The sequence below is a fragment of the Littorina saxatilis genome, linkage group LG1 (assembly GCF_037325665.1).
Source record: "Littorina saxatilis isolate snail1 linkage group LG1, US_GU_Lsax_2.0, whole genome shotgun sequence".
NCBI lineage: Eukaryota > Metazoa > Mollusca > Gastropoda > Littorinimorpha > Littorinidae > Littorina > Littorina saxatilis.
In genome coordinates, this window is record NC_090245.1 from 86,395,525 (window position 1) to 86,421,054 (window position 25,530).

Here is a 25,530-nt window from a genome sequence, read left to right on the forward strand (position 1 = left end):
TGACTCTAACAACACAGACGAAGTTATCCTCCCTGTTTCATGGCCCACAATCCTCTTGCAGAAAACCCACAACATTAGGCTATGGTAGGGATCGACCTTCTCCTTTACTTCAAGAAAGCGATAAATAACCTGCTGCGTAAGTATGCGTCAATGCAAATAATGTTTCTGTTTATCTTTTAGAATATGCAATATTAGATATTATCGATTTTCACAGTGAATTGTAGGGGAATTTCAGAGAATGTACAAAATGTACAAAATGTACAAAACCACGTGTGGATACAAAGTAACAAACACGAATGTACCGTAATAATAAATAACAGGGGAGAAAATAGGTAATCTTGTACTTTAGTGTGTTATATTCATAGCTCAGAATTCAGTGGCATTCTTTACTTAATAGATGCATAAATAGATCTATCCCTGCGCCTTGAGTCCGAGTCTGGAGATACGCGCGATATAAGACTTCATATAACTTATTTTTGTAAACAGCCAAAGAACATTTGTCGTGAAATTAATTGACGGATTGAGCTCCAAACTTAAGCATAATTAATTAATTTGGTTGTTTGATCGACGAAAATGACGCTAAAAAGCTTATGTTTTCAACCAAGGGACATCATTTACACGACAGAGTTACGTCCCCTGTCACAATTCACAGATAATTCCGTCTTTGACGCATGTAAACGAAATGCAATCGTACTCAAAGGTACAGTTCATTCCGCGACTTCAAAGGAATCTAAAATGACTTGTTTTACTTACAAGTGCAGGTTCTGCAAATTTGGAGGCTTAGATGCGTCTGAATTCTGAGCTATGAAGTTAAGTTTTAACACACTTAAGTTCAAGATTACCGAATCTAAACCAATCTAAGCCTCCAAATTTGCAGAACCTGCACTTGTGAGTATCCAGGTTTCCCAATTGCTTCGTTTCCGGCCGATTTATGTGGAGCACGTGATGCGCACAAAAAATATTGGCGGTCTAGAAGTGTCGTCTGCGCAATGATCGCGGCGGCGCCCGCGGCTTTCTTGACCGCCAAGGACGACCGCGCACGTTGTGAGACGTCATTCGTTAGACCTCAGTATATAACAAGTCATTTTAGATCCCTTTGTCTTCACGGAATGAACTGTGCCAAAAGGTGATCCTTGAAATGGGACATTCACATGCAAAATTCAGAATGCAAACAAAGCTTTGCAAATTTAATATAGTCATTTAGACTGTTTTAAGATTCTGTTTTTGACAGTTAAAAGATAACTTGTAGCATACCTATTTGATAATGCCACAACAAAGCTTGATATTTATGTGTGTCAACTGTAACCCAGGACACAGTACTATGCTTAAAGCCATATGTACTCGATGACTATACACGCTGATTGCTTTACCAACAGCTGGAGACAGACTAAATTAAGTTCCCTGCAAAATATTGTGGTCTAGGACCCCTTAAATGTTGAGATATTTGAATTTTCATTTTGATCTGGATCGTCCTATTTATAGATTTGGCAACACATGTAACGTTGATGCAAGGGAGAGAACACCGCGGCTTTGTTGACATCCTCACTTTTTCAGAGGCTAGAACAAGCTGTAATGCATGTATTATGGTCCGCGCATGGTGACGTATCGTCATTATATGGTCTTATGGTGCGTTTGACATCGATTGTGGGCAAACTACACTTTGTAAACACGGGAGTGCGTTAGTATGCCTTTAACATTTTGTTCATAAAAAGTGTTAAATGGCTCAAAATCACATTACATACATGCATTGTAAGCTAAGGATATATTGCTATTGCTCACATTGCTGAGACGGCTGGACTAAACAAATGACGTAACCACTGTGTCTTCCGTTACGATTGACACATAACAAGTCAAAATTTTCTCCTCACAAACGCAAAAATAGTTTCAGAGCAAAAGTTTAAGAAGTTATTTTGTATTTATGGCATTGTAAATGTTTTGGTATCCAAACTTAGTTGGATTTCTATTCTGATTACTAAAATACTCATATTTGTGTGTCACTCGTAACAAGACATGAAATTTTGTTTCAATGCAAATTGTAATTCAATCAAGTTGGCGTTTTAATGAAAGAGATCCTGTGATTGGTCAGAATGCCCCAACTCATTAAAAATTGCCGGTCATTAATTGTCGATAACCACTCGCTAAAAAAGTCATTAACCACCTGCTGGCGAGGCGCATTGATACAACCTTAACTAGTCTCGGTTAGCTTTGAGGGTCATTTTACAAGTACCGAGACCATAGTCGAATACGTGACGTAAGTTGATGCATGAATTCTTCCGGACTACGTCAGTCAATTCCAAAGATCGCTTTTGTGATGAAAAGAATTTGTTTTAAAAGAAGGGAAAATGTATGTGAAAGAACAGGAGCAGAGTGATAAGATAGAAATACAGAGACATATCTCTTGGGACTTGACCCTTGCAGGTAGGTGGACTGAAAGGGGATCAGCTCGTTACTCCCCCGTATCGCTACTCCCCCAGCTCGATACTCCCCCGGCTCGTTACTCCTCCGTATCGCTACTCCCCCGGCTCGTTACTCCCCCGTACACAGAAAATGACTGGATAACCCTGTGATAGTAAGTTGGCATGAAATATTGTTCCCCCCCCCCACCCACCCCCCGCCCCCTGGCCAGCTGTTTTATTTGTTTCTTTGTTTGTTTATCCAGACAATTTCTCCGGAAAAACAATATTTCATGCTAACTTACTATCACAGGGTTATCCAGTCATTTTCTGTGTACGGGGGAGTAGCGATACGGGGGAGTAACGAGCCGGGGGAGTAGCAATACGGGGGAGTAATGAGCTGACCATCTCGTTACTCCCCCGTATCTCTTCGGCTTAAAATATATACTTTTTTTTCCAAGATGTACTGTACACGAATGTACAGGCAGATCTGACAGTTGTAAGTTCTTTAAACATGCTCTCTCTCTCTCTCTCTCTCTCTCTCTCTCTCTCTCTCTCTCTCTCTCTCTCTCTCTCTCTCTCTCTCTCTCTCTCTCTCTCTCTCTCTCTCTCTCTTTCTTGAAAATTCAATTAAGTAATAACTGCATTACTTAAGTGCAATAAAAAGGCACGGGGGAGTAACGAGCCGGGGGAGTAACGAGATGCTCCCGACAAAGTAGTGTGTGAACAGGAACAGAACCAATGTTTACCATCGCAGGAAAGAGATCGTCGTCAGATTGAATTACAATAACATTAACATGCTTCCATTTGAAACTTCTCGGTCTTCATCGTGGATTGACGCCCTCCCAAAGTCTAATTGAAGCTTTGGTCGGGCGTCAATCCACGATGACGACCTCAAAGTTTCAAATGGAAGCATGTTAATGTGTAATTGTTCACTTATTAAGTTATTTGTAAAGCGCATTGAGCATATATATGATTATGCGCTATAGCAAATGTCCATTATTACACCCCCGGTATAGGGGTGTGTATAGGTTTCGCTCGATGTGTTTGTTTGGGTGTTTGTTTGTGTGTTTGTGTTCGCATATAGATCTCAATGAACGGACCGATCGTCACCAAACTTGGTGAACAGGTTCTATACATTCCTGAGACGGTCCTTAAAAAAATTGGGACCAGTCAAACACACGGTTAGGGAGTTATTGGTGGATTAAAATTATACAAGGACTTATACAGGGACATCTTCATGGTCAAAGGGAAATAACCATTCTCACTCAGTCACTGCCACCAACTGAGAAGGTTATTTCCCTTTGACGGGGGTGTTTTTCCTACCTCATAGGAATTTCTTGTTATTATTATTATTAATTTTTTTTTTAAATGTAATTTTGGACAGAATTATTAATAAGTAATTCATACTTATTGTTTGAATACAAAAATGAGCTAAGAGGAACCTACACAGGAGGAGTTTTCAATTTTTGTGTGTCAACTGTAACATGTCCCGGGGGACATTAAAAATGTCCCGAACAATGAATAACTGCTGCGACAAGACATTAAGACACCACATTGAAATCTTTCTCAATTATCATAAAGAATACCAACCACAGGAACTGTGCAAAAGTAGAAGCAAGACACATGCTGCTTTGAGTGATTTTTAGACTTTTGTGTGTCAATCGTAACAGCCTGCTGATGACACAGTATGTCAATAGTAACGGTTCTGTAAAGAGGACACAGTACAAATATTTTATTTTGTAGCCTAAAATAACTACATATATGCCCTTCAACTAAGTTTTGTTCAGGCAGATGTGAATAAAAGCTATCATTTTAAACTGTAATTCAAAAGAGAGGAAACAGAATTGTGAATTTTATAAGGAAATGGTCAATCGTAACGAAAAGACACAGTAATTATAAAATATTTGAAATTTCAAAAATAAGAGTGTGGATATGACATCTGAGTTTTTCTTTTGTCATGAGGCTTCAATGTAAAGGCTTTTTTCTTGATGTTAATGTACTGACAGCTCTCAAATATATAATTAACTAAGAAAATTGCAGTCTTAAATTTGAGAAATTTAGGACATGATCCGTTACAGTTGACATGCCACTTTTAAAACTCAAATTGTTCATAAAAATTCAAACATATTTTTGGTGCAAACTCATTTGAGCAAATCCTCATTATACACTCATAGAAATACAATCAAGAAATTTAATTTCCAATGAGCATGCATGCTCTTTCAAAACAATTTGTTTGTTTGTTTGCTTAACGCCCAGCCGACCACGAAGAGCCATATCAGGGCGGTGCTGCTTTGACATTTAACGTGCGCCACACACAAGACAGAAGTCGCAGCACAGGCTTCATGTCTCACCCAGTCACATTATTCTGACACCGGACCAACCAGTCCTACCACTAACCCCATAATGCCAGACGCCAGGCGGAGCAGCCACTAGATTGCCAATTTTAAAGTCTTAGGTATGACCCGGCCGGGGTTCGAACCCACAACCTCCTGATCACGGGGCGGACGCCTTACCACTAGGCCAACCGTGCCGGTATTTACAAAACAATGAAGTAGCTATAAGTCAAATGTCCCACTTTGAAAGTGTCGGATTTTGCCATTTTGGGGCATTCTAGACCTTTTCAAGACCTTCCAATTGATAAAAACTGATGAAATTGTCTGTACTATCTCTCTGAAGGGTTTACTTTAAGAAGGAGTGGTGCTATTAGTAACTTGCTGCTTTTATAAAGAGAAATTATTCTTGAAAGGTAGGTATCTTCTTGCTGACCACGTTTTGGCACAGGCTCAGAGGTTACAACACAGGTGTTTTTTTTATATGGCTTGTATTTCAGTCAAGACCCAGCGGATGAATATCAAGGGACTCACGAGCCTCTGGCGCACCGCACGGAGGAAGGGAGATAATCGCGGCTGAAAATACTGGAGAAGATAAGGAAGAGTTACTGGTAGTGGATCCAGACAAAAAAAACAAAATCGGACAAAAAAAACAAAATCGGTTCAGCGCTGCGCGCTGAGAGCACGTGTTGAAATATCTCATCGATGAGGTTGTGTCCGGGGTGTAGCTGAATACGGTGTCCAAATTTGAAAAAGATCCACCGAGAACTTTGGCCGTGCATCGCGGACAGACAGACAGACAGACACTACTCGTATATATATATATGATATGAGGAGAGTCTGATTTCCCCAATAGGGCTGTCTGTAGGGACACATTTTTTTCTCTCTCTCTTTTGCTCTGCTAAGAGATTTTAACAAATCTCAGTAGAAAGTCTCTGCTGACTTTCAATTGTTTCTTTCACAACTTCTGATATTTTATATGTATACATATGTACCGGTATTAGTTTTGGGTCCCGCAGTGGGGCACTGCGGTTATGAAATTAAAAGCCCCTCCTGTTTTTAGAACTGCAGGAGCTTTCTAGTTTGCTGTTAGGTAGATTTTTAGTTCCTCTTTCCTGTCATGCTCTCTTTTTCTTCATGAATTCTTTTCTTTTTTCTGCCTTCTTGTTCATTCACCTGTATTTTTTCCAAAAATCTCTTCTCTTGCCGCTTGTCTCGCGATTCATGTATAGTTTAATCTGTTAGTGTTCTGATGTAAGTCCAGCAGTAGATAGGTTAAGCCTATTTTAACATACTGGAAACTGGTAATCTTCCAGTAGGTATTAATTTAGTTTTACTAAAGCCTGCTGGGACACAAGTAATGGGTTAGTGCATTTGTAAACAGGAATCGCTTGACAAGTGGCCCCCTTCATCCCCCCCCTTCCTCGTCCTGATATGGCTCTGCGTAGTCGGCTGGACGTTAAGCAACAAATAAACAAACAAACAAACAAACAAACAAATTAGTTTTGGTACTTTGGTTCTGCAACTTTATATTAATATTATGTGCAATGATTTGCAGTTCTCAAAACTCTGCCATGGAATTGGAACTACAAGTTTTGAAGGCAAATGTGAGGTTGGTCCTCCTGTCGAAACACAATGGCATCTACCTGGACAATCTATGTGAAGAATTTCAATGCCTTGTGGAAAGACCCTTGAACTATCAAAAGTTAGGGTTTTTCTCCTTGGAAGATTTCCTGCGCACCATTCCAGATGCAGCCAGGCAAGTACAGAAGTATTTTCTAATGAGTGGCTGAGAATGGATGAGCTGGTTATGGAGGCTCCAGGACAGACAGTTATGAGTTAGCTCTTCAAAAATAGACTTTCCGTTATAACAAATGTACATGCCCGTGCCACCATCTTTTTTTCAATCTTTTAAATTATGTAATTCCTGTAGACTGCATAGGAATTTAGGGGGGTGGATATTTAGACATTCAGCTGTGTTCGGTCGTGTTGGGTTTAATGCATAATTTGCCATTATTTATTTATAATTTACACACCATATTTTGCTGATTGTAATTTGTATGTAAAATGTTTTTGTTGTTTTTTGTGAACCTTGCTGGCCCAATCTCACATGTCAGTGAATGAAAATGAGATCTTATTCAGTTATTGTATAGTAAGTGTATACATTGTATAAGATTATTAGATTATAATCTTATATAGTTGAAGTACACTCGGGCCACGGAACCCATACGATTTCGTCGTATTTTATACGCATGATTGTCTAGAATACAAGCAGTACGATCAGTTGAAAAAAAAATACGGCAAGAAAAATTCAAAGACTATTTTTCTTCACAAGCGCATCCCAAAGCCGATCCAGTGTTTGGACACATGATTACAGTTTTGTCAGTAAACCCTGGACTTAATTAACTGATCGACGGACGCATGTGAAACATGTTTGAATCATGGATGTTCAAATGCTGTGTGGATTGAGCTAATTTTTCTGAAAATACACCCAGTTTGCTTGAGAAACTCTAAACAGGGGTTCCCAGGTCTTAACTGTCCAAAATTGATGGTAATTATATATTTTGCTTGGCCTATGGCCCTATAGAGAATTGTCAATTTGGTACAAGTCAATGAGTTTGCGGAAACTCAGTCATTGTCAAAGTTTGTATTGTCAGTGTCACTAACTTGACCAGGTGTCCCTTTTTTGTTTATTTTAATACAGGCTAGACTACTCAGCCAAAGACGGGACCATTAAGGTTTTTGGAGTGGTCCCTGCAAAATCACCCAGATCTGGCGCTGCTCCCACGGTGGAAGTCAAACAAGAAATGATAGATCTTGAACTTGGTGAGGTCTATTTTGGCTAAATCCTTGAAAATGGTATTAGTAAGAATTAGATAACATTTAACAATTTGGTATGATGCTGGAGAATATCTGTTGCATTTAGAAATTAAATTGTAAGTATTTTGTGATGTATATATTAACTTGGCCAAAAAATGATTGCAAGAAATTTCAAACCCAAATTTAAGCATTAATCCCTGTGTCATTTCATTAAAACTTTATATGCCAGAGAAGGCCGTTCACTTAACCTTCAGGATCACCATTTGGATTAAATATTTCTTTTACAGGGATCACATGACCGCCGCTCAAGTAAGGGTACCCTCAAAACGGAAGAGCCGAATGAAAAATCGACAAAAAATCACAATAGGCAAAACTTTGCAACTTTGACATACGAGAAGGAAGTCAAACCGATTATCTCCCCTGAACAGATTATTTTGTTTTGCTACCTTACGTATTTCGCGCGCTGTGCTATTCCTACTGATGCAGGTGTCGATCGCAAGAGCGGTCAAAAACGGGACTTTTTGCGTCATTTTTTAGGGGTATCATGACAAAAAAGTCTGCACTTTAGCAATGACTTGGTGGATTGCTTTGAAACTTTCAGAATATTTTACCAACATACTAGAGATACTTCGAGTGAAATGATGGATTGTTACAGGTGTTTGTTAAAATGTTATGCAATTTTTGGAAAGAAGTTTTTAATCTCGTCATAGGATTGTTCGCTTGGGTCCAAAAAATGTATGACTTTGCATGTCTTTAGAAAAATGATTGATACACACACTGCTAAAGTTTTATGTGCGTGTAAGTACTGACGCAAATTTGCTGGACCAGTAAACACGCTACATATTTAAGCGATGATTCTGGTGCCACAGCGATGCCCAGCCAAGCGTGACCGTAGCATGTTTTAAGAGGCACGCAGCAATAACAGCTGTAAGCGCGAAACAGTGTGAACGTTCCATGTTTGTCCCCATGTGTTTGCATGACTAGCAAATTAACGCCAGCAGGTACACGCAAATAAAACTTAGACAGAATCTGTTTCAATCATTTATCTGTAGATATGCAAAGTCATGAATTTTTTGGACACAAGTGAACAATCCTATGACAAGTTCAACATTTTCCGAAACATTGCGTCACATCTGGATAAATAACCATAACGATCCAAACTTTCCCACGAAGTATCTCTAGTATGTTGGCAAAATATTCTGAAAATTTCAAAGCAATCCACCATGTCATTGCTAAAATGTAGCGCTTTTTGACATGATACCCATACAAATTGACGTAAAACGTTCCGTTTTTGACCGCTCTTGCGATCGACACCTGCATCAGTAGGAATAGCATAGCACGCGAAATACACAAGGTAGCAAAACAAAAATAATCTGTTCAGGGTAGATAATTGGTTTGAATTTCTTCTCGTATGTGATATATTGTGTAAAAAATTCCATCTCACACGGCATTAATAGGTAACATGCGCCTTGAGTCGCCTTGTGTGGTGAGATACGTGCGCGATATAAATCCTCGTAAATAAAAATAAATAAAATAAATAAAATGTCAAAGTGGCAAAGTTTGGCCTTTTGTGATTTTTTGTTGATTTTTCATTCGGCTCTTCCGTTTTTGTCTGGTCGATTTTGAGGGTACCCTTACTTGAGCGGCGGTCACGTGGTCCCTGTAAAAGAAATATTGAATCCAAAAGGTGATCCTGAAGGTTAAGTGAACGGCCTTTGGCAATACAGTTTCAATTAAAATTAACAAGTGGCTGTATCCCATCTCCCCCCTTTCCCCGTCGCGATATAACCTTGAACGGTTGAAAACGACGTTAAACACCAAAATAAATAAAGAAAGAAAGTTTTAATTAAATGACACAGGAATTAATGCTTTAATTTGGGTTTGAAATTTGTTGCAATAATTTGTTGGCCAACTTTATATGAAGTACACAAGTACTTTGTGATGTGATAATTTATACATTACTTGAACTGAAATACAAAGCATTGTCATGAAACTGAAAAAGAGTATAATTACTATACATTTTGATCAAAGCCATAAACTTGTTCTACCCCCCGCGGATTAGGGGGAAGACTTTACCCGATGCTCCCCAGCATGTCGTAAGAGGCGACTAACGGATTCTGTTTCTCTTTTTTACCCTTGTTAAGTGTTTCTTGTATAGAATATAGTCAATTTTTGTAAAGATTTTAGTCAAGCAGTATGTAAGAAATGTTAAGTCCTTTGTACTGGAAACTTGCATTCTCCCAGTAAGGTAATACATTGTACTACGTTGCAAGCCCCTGGAGCAAATTTTTCATTAGTGCTTTTGTGAACAAGAAACAATTGACAAGTGGCTCTATCCCATCTCCCCCCTTTCCCCGTCGCGATATAACCTTCGTGGTTGAAAACGACGTTAAACGCCAAATAAAGAAAGATAAACTTGTTCTGGTCCGAATTCAGGGGGTTGTTTAATGTGCTGTTGTTACCATTTTCAGGGTGAGATCAGTGTTTTCTTTCTTTGACCATGAGTTTATCTCTTCATTCTCTGGGCTACAGAACACAGAGCAGAGGAAAGCAGAAACCATGACATCACTATGAACACAAGCCCTATCGTTAACCCTAGACTTGGAACCGGTGACAGCAGAGGCCTTGCTGTTAACTCGAGGAACGGACCTGGTGCCACTAGCAGTCCTGCAGTTACCAACAATATTGGGATGGGTGTCCGCAGAGACCTTGCTGTTAACTCCAGGAACAGACCTGGTACCACCAGCAGTCCTGCAGTTACTGACAATATTGGGACGGGTGTCCGCAGAGACCTTGCTGTTAACTCTAGGAACAGACCTGGTGCCACTAGCAGTCCTGCAGTTACTGACAATATTGGGACGGGTGTCCGCAGAGACCTTGCTGTTAACTCTAGGAACAGACCTGGTGCCACTAGCAGTCCTGCAGTTACTGACAATATTGGGACGGGTGTCCGCAGAGACCTTGCTGTTAACTCTAGGAACAGACCTGGTACCACTAGCAGCCCGGCAGTTACCGACAATATTGGGACTGGTGTCCGCAGAGACCTTGCTGTTAGCCCCACTGTTGGAGCTGTCGGTTCTACTAAAAGATGCCTGGGTGCTAATACTGCTGTCCCCTCAGATTCTCTCACAGGTGCAGGCGCTGACATGGCCGCTGGTGAAAGTTCCCGCATTGGCACAGATGGAGAACCTGTGTTTACACCTGACCACAAGGGGCTTTATTCATTGTGCTTCCCTCCCAGACACAAACCTGATATGGTTGGGGTATGTTCAGGTGTTATTTTTATTTATTTATTTATTTATTTTATTTTTTTTGGGGGGGGGAGGGGGGGGTGTTCTGTTCACACAAGTTTACTTTGCTTGTAAGATGTAAGATGTAAGCACATTCAGGAACAGACGAATTGGGGCTTTTTGAAATTAATTGTTCTAAAGTAAATTTTTAAGAATTTACTTAAATAAAAACAATCACAGAAGAAGTATACTGAAAGCTAATACAAATTTGAAAAGGCTACACTAACACATTAAGCAGCATTGTTAATCAGTGACACACAGAAGCAACTGTTTTAATTCATTAGAAAAGGTTTAACACTTTCACATTCTGTTTATATACTGTCGCATCGTTAAGTGGTCTGATTGCATCTAACAGCAGAGAGGTCAGCGAGCTAAAAACAGTCTTCTTTTGCAGACTTTGGCAGACTTGTTCAGCATGGCTGGTGAGGTGGCGGAAGTCAGAGAATCTCCAAAGTAAGAATTATAGCATTTATGCAATGCATGAAATAGGACTTATTTTTACAAGCTGGTGTTCTGATTCATGATTTGAAGATTTTATTTTTCTTGGTTTGTGTGCAAAGACTTGATTTGAGAGTGCTTTGATAGATTTGTTTTAAGCTGTATGTAATTGTATCTGAAATATTGCACTAAGTTATTTCAAAGTGAAGTATATTTTATGTATTTTATTTTTAATTTGATCCTCTGCAGCCCATATCACTTGAAATCTGTTTTAGCTCAAAGGTTGTTAACTGACCAAATGTGCCAGTGTATAAATTTGTATATTAATATATATTAAATTACATATCTTATCCCAATTCACATATAGCTATTTACTTCAGTTTAGTGCTAGAACGCTGAACTACGCTTCACCCTGGTAAGGGGGGAAGTAACCCTAAAGATAGAACGGCCTTGACGGTCACATGACAACGCCAGGTCAAGGCTACCTCCCACCATGCACTGCGCACGCATGCTCTCGCCGCCATCTTTTATTCATTCTACTTTTCAGCGAGAGCATCTAAGGACGTGTTTTTGGGTTACGCTCGGGCTATTGTTAGCCCACTGCTTCTTGGCAGTACTTACCCTGGTTTCACGTCTGTATCTTAGCTTTCTAGCTGAGTTTGGGTGAGAGTTTTCCAATTTCTCTTGTATTATTTGCTTTCGTTTGCCACGAGTTAGTCTTTGTTTACTTTCATCTGCAAGACTAACGCCAGTATGGCGGACAGTGGGAAGAAGAAACCCAGCTCTAGACAGGTAGCAAATACAGAGCTCCGTCTAAGAAAGTGGCTAAGAAGCCCAAGGGTTCTAAACGTACAGTTACTGTTTTCGAGCCAATTTCTCGGAATACTTTCACGGTAGAAATTGAAAATCCTAAGACATAGCTGCCAACCCTCCCTAGAAAACCGGGAAATTTCCGATTTTATGTCCAGTCCCGGATTTTCCCGAATAGTGCAAAAGTTTCCTGATTAAACATTTTTCGAGTATATAATGACTGGAGTGTATTTTCAAGCGCCTGTACTCGGCGTAGTTTCACTTCTGAACTCTCGTTCAGCGCGAGGCTTCGTCACACAAACGCTGTGATCAAAATCGAAACTAAACGAGAATAGGCGAGATTTGTGCTAGCGCATGCGCTTCAGTCGAATGTGGATGAGAAGCAGAAGAAGAAGCAGCAGCAGACCAAGTTCTTGTAAAATTTCAAAAGAGTTACAAACAAGAGTATGACTTCATCTCCGAATCGACAAGACGCGGCATACATTTCGCGTTTTGCACCAAGTGCCGCGAAGATATCAGCATTGGACATGGAGGCCGGGGGGATATTGAAGCTCATTCAAGAACAGCAAAACATGAACGGAACCGGGGGACAGCCGTCGAGAAGACGAGAAAGATTACCCAACTGTTCGCTTCAGACGTCGATGTTCGAACTATGAACGCTGATCCGTGCCAGTTATGCTGTTGTGAACTGTGATGGCAACAGCAATCTCCTTCATACCCCTGGAAGGTGTAGTGTGTTGTGACTTTTGGATTGTGAAATAAACTCAAGGAAGTAACTAACATGAACTATGATTTTGGTGCTGTTGTGAACTGTGATAGCAAAAGATATCTTCCCCGGCCCCACACAATTGGAAGATGTGAGTGTCAAGAAGTATGAAATACTGTAGAAGGAAGCTTGACGTGCATTGGTAAGTCACTACATCTACTCTCTCTCGAGGTCATTCTTCCTTTTTTTGTGACAAAATTTGCTGCCAGAAACTGGCAATTATAATCCTCAGAATGCACCAGATTGCACCATTTTGCATCCTTTTTTTCAAAAAAATTTCGCTTCACGCCGTCGGCTTGGCGCTTTGCGCCGAGATGCTTATTCCTCCCTATTTTTATCTGGGAAAAGTTGGCAGCTATGTTAAGAGCCGATAATGCCAGCGCTGAAGCAAGAATGCAAGACAGCGCCGGTTAAGGCTAGCATAACAGCAGAGAAGGAAGATTTGTCAGTAATGTTTGCAGCATTAGCGATCAAATGAGATGCATGTTTTTGTCAGAATTGCGCTCGGCGAGCGAACATTTGCTCTCCCTTCAGGCGGGAGCGGAAGACACTCGCTCTCGGTCGAGGGTTAAGGCAGCGCCGTCAGCCACTGTTACGTCGGCCGATGTTCACGGCGAACAACCTTCCGGTGAAGACGGAATGAGTTTCTCTCACCATGCATCCACTTCCGGAATCAACAGCTACAATAAAGGTACTGTGACTGTCCCACAGGGAGATACGCACGGGCGTTCCCTACTTCCGCCCAGCGTCGGGCAGGAAGCCGTGATAAGACAGGAGGCTTGCTCGCATCACGACTTGCAGGGGCCTGTACTTAGATCGGGAGACACGCAAGTGCCGGTTTGCTATACGGAAGCAACATCGGTACAGCGGTCCACACTTCCGCCACGGGTGCAGGAAGCCGTTAAACACGTCACTGCCAATCCGGCCTCTCCCATCATGCAACAGAAAAAGGGGCGGGGCTTAGCAAAAATAGCACAACGCGTGGCACGCGATGTAAACACGAACAGGGCAGATGGAAGGAGAAAGTGGCTTTCTGTCTGTGCGAGCAGCAATTTTCTTCTTTAAACAGCTTCTTCAGAGTTTTTCACATTTCGTTTCTGAACATTTGTGATATCTTGCATATTGATTGCGTATCTTGTTTATATTTACAATACAATTGAACTTTCACACAGAGAACCTTTGTGTCAAAGAAATCAGTCACACAGAGAAAAACAGAATAACAATGTCAAGGCTGTAGATGTCAGGCTAGTCAAACGGACAAAATGAAACTTAGTCTTGGTTGCTGTAACTCAGTCACCGCTTATGGTACTTTCGCTGATATTGCAGAAAAACAACACAGAATCAGCCAAAACCGCTAACAATAAACAAGTTTAGTACGTCACAACGTCAATGAACAGAATTCTCGAGTCAACTTTTGCATCAGACTCTGACTAAGTGAGTGGGGCAAGCGTCAAACACCACTAAAATGAGGAGGGAAATCTTGGCGCATTTTTTTGGCGGAATACTTGAACCAACCAATCATTTTCAAACTGACCAAGGACAAAAACAGACTTGTGAACCGAATGGTGAGGGGGGAGGGTACCTCGAAATGTGTGGGTGATGATTTCACAGCACCAGTCCATTGCTGCAGTCTTAGTATAGTAGCTCCACCGACCACTGTCCCCTCCCCCCTCCCGTTCGTTCCCCCTTTCAACCCCCTACCACCTTGGAATAAACTGCAGAAGACCATTTGCTTATCCTGGATTCTTCCATTTGTGTTGCCAGGGGCGACCCAAGATCCGAGTCCCGTTCTTTCACATGTCCACTAAGAACAAACCGAGTTTAGATTTCCCCTTCCTGTTTTCAAAGTAAACTTGGCCATCCTGTGAGGCACTGTCAGGGACAGTAATTATAGTTTGCGGGACCATGTAGACGAAGTCAACGGTGATGATCTGCGTAGTGTATACGCATACTTTGGGACAAGGTCTGTTATTCCACCCAGCGAGAGCCTCTAACACAATCAGTGTTGTCGACAGATGCAGGTGGGAAGACCTCAGTGTTTCACATTCCAACATCCGACGGTGAGGGCTAGGCTGCGGTCAGTAAGCTGTATTGCACTGACATCTCTTTCTGTCTATGGAAATAGATGGCGAAATTTGATTCAATAACATATTCTTACCTCAACTCACATAAATAGCATTAACTTCAGTTCATTGCCTAGATATTGAAGTAGTACTCGACCCTGGTAAAGGGGGAAGTAGCTCCCAAAGAAAAACAAAGTCCGTAGTGAAGGACAGGAGTCACCTCCCCTACCGGTAACCCGCGCATGCGCGGGCCCTACTACCGGCCGTCATTCCACCCACTTCAACACTCGAGCACAGACGTGTTGTGGTACTCCGGCATCTTTTTTGCCTTGGCCTTTAGTGGAAGGCCATTTGACCCTGATCTTTGCTTTGTTTACCTTTGGTAAGATCGTTTCACTTCTTTTCGCTACGCGTTGCATTTGTTTAAGCAATTTTTCGCTTGTAATTTGTCTCCACGTGCGCGTGTCTGAACTTGCAAATGGCGGACAAAAGCTCTAAATGCAAGGGCAAGCTTGTTTCTCTGCTCTCTTCTCCAGGGAAAGAGAAAGATAAGGACAAGTCTAAGACTAAATCGAAGACTCGTGCCTCTGTAACTTCGTCACAGGCTAAGTCTTCAGTTCTGGTTACTGACCCGGCGACTAAAAAGTCAGAAGGAGTTTCGATTGACTCCACATCACCGTCACCAGTTTTTCCTACGCAGGAACGCACTAGTTCACCTCCCTCGCGCTCGCAGGCGCCTCGGCCTAGCGATTCCGTGTCTCGGGAGGAAATCTTGGCAATGTTTGCTACTTTGAAGCATGATTTGGTTGCTTTGCATTCTGCGGAAAGGCCGGTCGCTCCCCTCCCGCCTGGCATGGGGGGGGGTGGCTTCACTTTCTAGGCTGCGTCCTTCAGCTACGATCACTTCGGTTGATATTGGTTGGGACGAGAAAGAATTTACCCGATGCTAACCAGCATGTCGTAAGAGGCGACTAACAGGTTCTGTTTCTCCTTTTACCCTTGTTAAGTGTTTCTTGTATAGAATATAGTCAATGTTTGTAAAGATTTTAGTCAAGCAGTATGTAAGAAATGTTACGTCCTTTGTACTGGAAACTTGCATTCTCCCAGTAAGGTCATATATTGTACTACGTTGCAAGCCCCTGGAGCAATTTTTTGATTAGTGCTTTTGTGAACAAGAAACAATTAACAAGTGGATCTATCCCATCTCCCCCCTTTCCCCTATCCCATCTCCCCCCTTCCCCCGTCGCGATATAACCTTGAATGGTTGAAAACGACGTTAAACACCAAATAAAGAAAGAAAGTTAGATCACTATGCTCCTTCCTGTCTCATACAAGGAGTTAAAGTTCACAAACAAAAGCTACTCTTATCGTCTTTGAACACAAAGAGAGATAAGGACATAGCTAAGTTGGTGCTAAAATCAGGAAGATTATCTGAAGTCCTAGACTCCACCTACTGGAGATCGGAGGATGTCTTTATCAACTATTACCTGCGCGGCAGGACGGTACCAAGGTGCTACCAGCGATGGTAGCAGCAGGGCAATTGTTGCCTAGCTCATAGGTGAGCACCCCACCACCTTAATTAGCAATCTGCTATATGTGAATTGGGATAAGATATGTAATTTAATCGAAAATTTTAATAATAAATTTTCATTTGATTAATATACTTACCCAATTCACATAGTAAAGTCCCTCCCGCCTACCCCGCTTTAGATCCCCTAAAAATAAGAGGGCGCTTCAAGCGAATGAATAAAAGATGGCGGCGAGAGCATGCGTGCGCAGTGCATGTTGGGAGGTAGCCTTGACCTGGCGTTGTCATGTGACCGTCAAGGCCGTTCTATTTTTAGGGTTACTTCCCTTACCAGGGTGAAGCGTAGTTCAGCATTCTAGCACTTAACTGAAGTAAATTGCTATATGTGAATTGGGTAAGTATATTAATCAAATGAAAATTTATTATTAAAATTTTCGATTTCATACAAGTAACTGGTTTTACCATTGTATGATTCCAGCAACATTTTTGTTCGCTACCACGATGTCAAGTCTGCGTCCCGGGCATACAAAATGTTCCAACATCTCGGCATAAGGCCAGTTGGCCCTCGCCCTTTCACGTCTGCGCCGGCAGCTTCCATATCGCCTCAGAGGGCACAGAAACAGGACAAGAGAAACATGACTGGCAGCATCTCTGACACAGCAGAATTTCAACAGCACCATCATGGCAAGAAAAGGAAGGGTAAGTGGACATAAAAGGTAGTTGTCTTTATTTGTTTGGTTGATTGGAACTGAACAGCCCTGTCTAGAAAATTCAATTCCACCATTGGTTTGTGACACATCCGAATTTTGTCGGCATCAAAACTGACCTACATGAAGTTTGTTGTTCGTGATTTGTCCTGTTTCTAAGAGTGTAACTGTCCTGCGCGTCAGGATTTTAGCATTACCATAATAGACAGAAAAGAAGGAGCAAGTGGACATGAAATTATTTGTGTGTGTGTGATTTTGGCTCACCTGGGTAATCAGGTGAATTAAACTGGTCTGTCTGTTGAAAAAAAGCAATTAGAGATTTGGTTTGTGACATGTCACAATTTTGACAGAAGCATACTGTGAAAAAAAAGAAAATGAAATGGACATTAAATTACATATTCTTACTCCGAATCACATAAATGCATTGACCTAGTCTGAGATGCTTATCGTCTGAAAAATTCGCTTGCCGTCAAATTAAGGGAAGCAACCCTTTTAGAAAAACACTGACTCAGTGAGTTAGTCAGTTGGTTAGTCTACGTGGGTTGTCCCCCTTGCCGTAGGTGGCGCTATCGCCAACATCCCGCGTGATCACACGTGGACATATCATACGACTTTTTCAGCTCTGCGGATCAGGTCGTCGGATTTTTCGCTCCGGTGATTTTTTGCCTTTTGCCTTTGAGCTTGAGGTTTACCGGTCACCAGCCGTCTTCTTATTTCACCTGTTGCGTGAGATCTTTCTTGTTTGGTTTTGATTTTGATTTTGACTTTGGTTTTCGACCACATTTTACGTTCCTGCTGGTATTAATATTACTTAGCAGCACGTGTTGACTTTTTTCATTCAGCAATGGCTGACACTGATAAGGGCGACCGGTCGAGGCTCAAGGTCATGAGCACTCCTAGCAAAGGTTCTTCTAAAGCAAAGAATAGAAGCCGGCGGAGACACTTGTTCATCTTTCTGATAATGATAACAATACCATTTTCTCTGGTTGTATTTCTCCTCCGCGAGATTGTAGTGTTGTGTTAGCAACTCAGTCTCATTCTCAGGCCATTTTGAATTCGGCCTTTTTTGCAACAGGCCATTTTGCAACCGGCCATTGTGCCACCAGATCATTCTTCTCTGGTGGCATCGTTACTTGCATCTTTGCTTCCAGAAATTCGTTCCATGGTGGCTTCAGAGAAGAATTCTTCTCCACCCAGCGTCTCCCGCCTTTCCCCTTCTGTGGGGGACAGAACTTCAATGGCGTCTCTGACCTTTCCTTCTGCTACGGTCGGCAATGGTGCTGCTTCCGCCTCGTCCACCGGCGCTTCCGGTCTTGGCTCGGCGATGATGTCACATTCTTCTGGTTCAGACCTGCCTTACTGTGTGCATGTTCCGGGCAGTGCCGGAACTCACACGACTTGGCACTCTCCCTTCGGGGAAGGGTCTCTTCTTGACCGGCCTCTACCGTTCCAACCTCTTAAAGGTGGTCGTCTACATTTTTGCTTTTTTTTCAATAATCTTATGGTTAGATTTCGCTAAAAAGTTATGTCAGATGATGAATGAACCATAGGGAAAAAAGTTATAGAAAAAAAAATATGTAAAAAAAGATTTTATTTTTGGGTAGCGTGACTCACGCTTCCAATATTTTGTTTTCTGTTTGCTGAGAACATGTGCTTTGCCTAAAAATACTGACCAATCAAATTCATGTCACTATGCTTATAGCCACGCCCAAACAAGTGCAGCAACAGTTTGACACTGGAGCGCTGTCCACACTTTTTTTTTAAACGCACGAAATGCATGGGATTTGAGAGCAGTTTTGCGCTTGGCATTTTCCAAATAAGGATATCCTACTATGAGTACTACGCTGGAATACTACAATGAATTTTCAAACGGCTACACTGGCTTCGTCTTTCCTGATCGAAAGGGGGTGTATTGTTGATATTTGTAGATAATAGACTCTGCATTTTAATGGTCAAATGGCGATTTCGGTATAAAAATGTAGACAAGGACCTTTAACAGACGTGGTTCGGATATGCATGTCCCTTCGGGGACTCGGTCAATGCATGGTCACTCCATGCAAGGTATGTGTGTTCCTACTTCATCAGTCGTTTGCGTGCGCTTCGCAGATGGGCAGGAACACGGACTGGCCCTCGGCCATGGTTTCCGACCACAGTCCAAGCAGCTATTGTCACGTCCGGCTTCGGCCATAGTGACTTCCGCAATTCCGGTTGATGACACACAACCAGAAGTCGCTGCATCTTTGTGCCACTCCTCCCTGCTACGGCAAGGTCTGGTACAAGATAACATGCAGTCAGTACAGCCTACCATTTTGGGTACGCCAACTGCACTGCTGTGTCGGGGAACGCTAACTACAGACATGCTATGCCCTGTCAAGCTTCCTCTGGGCCGCCTTCTTTGGGACTTAGTGACTCTGCTTCCGTGTTGCAGTCAAATACAAATGAGACCATACGTACCGCCTTTCCGTCCAAGCTTCGAGAGGCTATCGAGCTTGCGGCGGAAGTCACATCGCGGTATTTCCCTGAAGGCGCGTCATTATCGACACCCTCTGCCTTCGTCCCGCCTTCGGCAGCCGATGATTTTCAAGCAGCAAAGGATGATTCTCAATACTTCCGGTGGAACCATTAGGCTTGGTGGAACTCCTCTGAGAGAGGATGAAGAAGCGACGTACCTTGGTGTCACCTTTGATAGACGGCAGACCTGGAAACCACACATTGCACAGGCAGAAACGAAGGCCCGGCGCAAGCTAGCCATACTCAGGAAGCTGGCAGGTACCACCTGGGGAGCGAACGAGAGGATACTGAAGACAGTATACCAGGGAACAATCAGACCCCACCTCGAGTACTGCTCCACAGCGTGGTCAACCTCAGCCAAGACAAACCTGCAGATCCTCGACCGTGTGCAAAACCAGGCCCTCCGACTCATCACTGGTGCAATGAAATCCACGCCCATCAAGGAAATGGAGAAGCTTACCACCATCCAACCCCTCTGTCAGAGAAGAGAAGCCAAGACTTTGGTACAGGCCGAGAAGCTCAAGTGCCTACCCGACCACCCCATGAAGCACAGACTGAGCAACCTCACCAAGAACCGGCTCAAACGGAGCAGTTTTGTACACGAGAGCAAGAGACTTCCTCGACAGTACAGGGAAGTCCTCCCACAGAACACTCTACCTCTGAATCAAGAAGAAGAGGAAACCCCCAAGGCAACAGAGAAACCAGGCATCCAGATCTGCACCAGTGTTCCACATGTAACCTCAGGAGAAGATCTGAATGACACAGCTCGACAGACACTCACCTTAGCCCTGATCGACGAACAGTACCCAAAAGAGGCGTGGATCCGTGTATACACCGATGGATCAGCAACTAACGCCGTGCTCAATGGAGGTGCTGGCATTCTGATCCAGTTCCCTGGGGGACATACAGCTACATCCAGCGTTGCCACTGGCAAACACTGCACAAACTATAAAGCAGAAGCAGCTCTCATGCAGGCCGCCTCCTTGGTTCAGGACTCCGCAGACCCTTGCTACCAAGTTGTCTTCCTCTCGGACGCCCTTTCAGTCCTTCAGGCCCTAGAGAATGACAAACTCCCACAGCTGGCCAAAGCATTACAGATGGTCAGACAAACCAGCATTACAGATGGTCAGACAAACCAGTAGAGTTGTCCTCCAGTGGATACCAGCACACTGTGGGATACCAGGAAATGAAAGGGCAGATGAGCTGGCGAAAGAAGGAGCCGTGGAAGACCAACCTGAAAACAGTGTCAGCTTTAGTGAGCAGAAGACAATCATCAAGGCATTGATGAGGCCAAGGACAGAGATGACTACCACACAATGTCCAGAGAGCAGCAAGTCAACCTCATCAGGCTGCGTACTGGCCACAACAGGCTCAATGCTCACATGAACCGAAAGTTCAAGCTGGCGCCATCACCAACCTGTGCCTGCGGTCAAGAAGACCAAACAGCGGAACACATCTTACAGCGATGTCCCTTACTAGATGAGGAACGAAAAGAAGTGTGGCCGTCACCAACTCCCTTGCAGACCAAACTATATGGCAGTCGACAGGAGTTGGAGAAAACGACAACATTTATCACCAGTGCTGGACTGATCGTGTAACCTCTGCGAACGCCAAGAAGAAGAAGAATACTTCCAGTTTAAAGAATCTCCTTTGGTGGCTTTTCACTTCCGGTTGATGACACACAACAGGAAGTCGCTGCTTCTTCGTACCTTCCCTCTCTGCTTATGCACGGGCTTGTACATGAAAACATTCGGTCAGTTGAGTCTACCGTTTCCGGTACGCCGACTGCACTGCTGTGTCTGGAAACACTGATTGCGGACATTCTATGCCCTGTCAAGCTCCCTTTGGGCTGCCTTCTCTGGGGATTAGTGACTCTGCTTCTGTTCTTGACTTGCAGTCAACAATAGATGAGTCCGCACGTACCACTTTTCCGTTCAAGCTTCGAGGCGCCATCGAACTTGCGGCAGAAATCACATCGTGGTTCTTTCCTGAAGGCTCGTCATCATCTACACCCTCTGCCTTTGGCCCGCCTTTGGCGGCCGATGATTTTCAGGCAGCAAAGGATTATTCTCAATACTTCCGGTTTGAAGAATATCCTTTGGTGGTTTTTCACAGGGCTCAACTGGTGGCTAAACCCTCCCTGCGGGCAGTGGTATAGCACAGTTGCCTGTTCCTCTGCTGTTGGCTCACGCTCAAGCTCTGCCGTCGGCGGAGCCGTGGTTAGAGTCACAACAGCAGGCGGTGTCGTTCACGCCTACGATCTATAAGAAGCTGACTTTGCCTCGGCATTCTCGCACGTTATAGCATCGTTCGCACTTCCCAGGCACCACTTCCGGTCCTTTCGGAACTTGCTTCTCTTTTTACCAAGCCGGTGGGCAAGAATTCGGGCGTTCTCTTACAACGATGCTACCCTTTCCTCTCTGAAGGAATCGGGTCGTTTATCGTTAGAGCTGGCTTCAGTGTCCGAGACAATCATGCATGCACTGTCTCGCACACTAACGAATTCCCTTGTTCCTTTTACTCTCAGTAAGGAACAAGATCCTGAGGACATTACTACTCTACTCTCGACATTGGCTTTGGTCAATGCGGAGCAGATGAAGATCGGGGCACAGCTGTACGCACTTTCTGTACTTAGCAGACGTGACTTGCTTGTGGCTAATTCTCAGTTCTCTGACGAAGCTACGCTGTCAGCTCTCAGGTCGTCACCATTCGTTATAGGGTCTCTTCTTGGTCATCTTGCCTTAGATGCTCGTAAGAAAGAGATTCAAGAGAACAGAGATAGGGAGTTTACGAACTTCTCACTTCAGGGTGCGAAGCCGAAACTTCAACAGCAGAAGACTTACCATGTTTCAGGCCTCCCTTCAGCCAGGAAGCGAAATCTGTACTTCAGACGGAAATCGCAGCCTTGCTTCGCAAGGCAGCGGTGGAGGTGTTGTCTCTTGTCCACACGTGAAGATGTTGTTCGAACAGCGTTGAGACGCTCTGGTGCCACGGACTTGACGCTTGACTTGGTGCAGAAGGCTCACAGAGCATCCACCTCTTCTGTGTATGCTTCTCATTGGAAGGCATGGTCCAAATGGTGTCTGGAGGAAGGCTTGAACGCGGTCTCTCTGGCTTTCCTTTCTTCACAAGGCAGTTCTGCTGCCTCTCTCAAGGTGAGACGTTCTGCAATCTCTTCTACTTTGAAGCAGATTGGTCGCTCCATCAATGGTGGAGTTATTTCGGGTGTCATCAAGGGCGCTGCTCTGAATGAAGCCCCTGGGACAGGCTGATCTTTCTTAACCCAGTGTGGGATTTTCAGTGGGGCGACCACCCCCAACCCAGCGCGTCCCCGGGTGGCGGATTGGGGAACGGTCTTCAGATATGGAGATCAGCCGCTTGCGGCCGCGGACCAAACTGGCGGTGTTTCCTACCAGGGCGGAGTGGGGTAGCAGGTGGCACTGCTACCCCCTTTGAAATGCTCCATCGTCCATTGACGGGACTCATCTAATGCGATTAATGGCGCATTAAAACCCTAGCTCCGGGTGGGATCCCGGCAAATCCTCCCCCCTGTGCTCTCAGGGTAGGACGTACGCGCCATGAGCTAAGGGTGACGTAACCCCGACAGAAAACCCCGAATGCTGAAGACGGAGGACCCGGGCCGCACGGCGCATTCTAACAAACCACGGGTATACGCGCTTACGCAAATGATGACACAATCAACCAGCACAGATGGAAATGGCGCTCGCCCATTGAGGACCCCCCAGGGTGGAGCAGCGTCGGGTCCCATGTCTCAAAGGGACCCAGCCCCAACTACTGGAGGTCTTGTCACGCCAGGGGACGCGGGAGGAGAGTGACTGGCACCACCACAACCAGAAAGAAAAAAGAAGTGTGGCCGTCACCAACTCCCTTGCAGACCAAACTATATGGCAGTCGACAGGAGTTGGAGAAAACGACAACATTTATCACCAGTGCTGGACTGATCGTGTAACCTCTGCGAACGCCAAGAAGAAGAAGAAGAATGAAGCCCGAGACCACACTCCAGTCCCTTAATGGGACCTGTTCTTGGTCCTTGAATTTTTGCGTTCTCCCGACTTTGGGCCGTTGCAAACAGCAAGTCTGACCAATTTGACTAGGAAAGCGCTCCTTCTCCTGTTGCTTGCTACTGCACGTAGAGGCAGCGAGGTTCATGCCATTTCCGGTCGCCCGGAAGATATCACTCATGAGGCTGATGGCTCTATTTCTCTCAGGTTTCGCCCAGGCTTCCTTTGCCAAAAAAACAGAGACCAGATCAGCCTTCACCGGTCCTGTCTATCAGACCGCTTAGCCAGATCCTAACAGCAGATGACCCTGATATGGTTAACTGCCCGGTTAGAGCTCTTGACCTTTACCTTCGGCGTACACAGCCCATTAAAGCTAAGAATCAAAAGCTACTGTTCATATCAGTGAACACCAAAAGAGGAAAAGATATTTCCAAACTTACTCTGACTCAGTGGATCTCTTCGCTCATCAGCCAGGCATATGAGTGGTCTCTCATCTAGATAAAAGGGGGGGGGGGGGGGCACTCTGTTCTCCCTCTGACCAAGGCTCGGGTGCACGAGTCTAGAGCTTGGGCTTCCTCCTTAGCTGTTCTTCGCTCCCGAAGATTGGAGGAAGTGCTTCACACTGCCTATTGGAAGTCTGATGATGTTTTCATCAACTTTTATTTGCGAGACATCGCCGGCATGTGCCAAGATGGGTCCCGTTCTCTTCCTGCACTGGTAGCAGCGGGACAGGTTCTAGCCAGAGCTTAAACTAGGGGCCTAAGGTATGCTATAGGTTCCCTCCACCAGGTTTTTGCTATCTGCATATATGTGATTCGGAGTAAGAATATGTAATTTAATCGAAAATTTTAATAATAAATTTTCATTTGATTTATATACTTACCCGAATCACATAGGTAATTCCCTCCCTACCATCCCCGCACTATAGTTTCTATGTATATTTTCAAGTCGTATAATATGTCCACGTGTGATCACGCGGGATGTTGGCGATAGCGCCACCTACGGCAAGGGGGACAACCCACATAGACTAACCAACTAACTCACTGAGGCAGTGTTTTTCTAAAAGGGTTGCTTCCCTTAGTTTGACGGCAAGCGATTTTTTCAGACGATAAGCATCTCAGACTAGGTCAATGCATATATGTGATTCGGGTAAGTATATCAATCAAATGAAAATTTATTATTAAAATTTTCGATTAAATTAAGTTTCTTTTTGTTATTTTGGTTGGTTGATTGCTTGTTCTTTTCTAAGAATTTAACTGCCCTGTTCATGGAAACACTAATAACAGAGTTTATTAGTTTGTGATATGTTATTATAATTTTTAATCATTTTTCAGACATGATACATTCAAATGCAACATGTGTAATGTTCTATTGTGTTGATATGATTTCAGTGTTCAATGATGACGGGCCTTCCTACAGACTTTATGTTGGTAACCTGGACCCTACCACGATATACACATTTGTAAGTGGCCTTGGCTTCCAATCTCTATGCTCTCATTAATTGTTTAATAAGGCACACACACACAAAAAAATAGGTGTGCTTAAGGTAACATAGCCCCCAAAAATAGGGTAGGAAGGTAGGCAATCACTTCTTTTTTTTTTAAACTTTTTTTTCTAATGTATACAAATTAAACTTACTTGACAGGGAAATAAGTGTGCGACTCTAGCGTTTTCGCTTTCATTGCGTTTTCTGCACTCGTTTTCTTTGTTGTTGTTGTTGTTGTTGTTGTTGTTGTTGTTGTTGTTGTTGTTGTTGTTGTTGTTGTTGTTGTTGTTGTTGTGTTGCACTTGTTTTCTTTGTTGTTGTTGTTGTTGTTGTTGTTGTTGTTGTTGTTGACAAATGTAATAA

General features: G+C 43.5%; 1 protein-coding gene across 1 annotated transcript in view; it reads left to right on the forward strand.

Annotated features, from left to right (window-relative positions):
- The first annotated feature begins 25 nt into the window (after positions 1 to 25).
- Positions 26 to 25,530, forward strand: part of LOC138982633 (uncharacterized) — a 55,369-nt gene continuing 29,864 nt past the window's right edge. Inside the window, exons 1-7 of the mRNA XM_070355961.1 lie at positions 26 to 136; positions 6,285 to 6,485; positions 7,431 to 7,552; positions 10,079 to 10,809; positions 11,231 to 11,289; positions 16,920 to 17,140; positions 25,073 to 25,143. Of these exons, the coding sequence (XP_070212062.1) occupies positions 6,301 to 6,485; positions 7,431 to 7,552; positions 10,079 to 10,809; positions 11,231 to 11,289; positions 16,920 to 17,140; positions 25,073 to 25,143 (1,389 nt within the window). The 5' untranslated portion in view covers positions 26 to 136; positions 6,285 to 6,300. The remainder of the gene's footprint in view (positions 137 to 6,284; positions 6,486 to 7,430; positions 7,553 to 10,078; positions 10,810 to 11,230; positions 11,290 to 16,919; positions 17,141 to 25,072; positions 25,144 to 25,530) is intronic.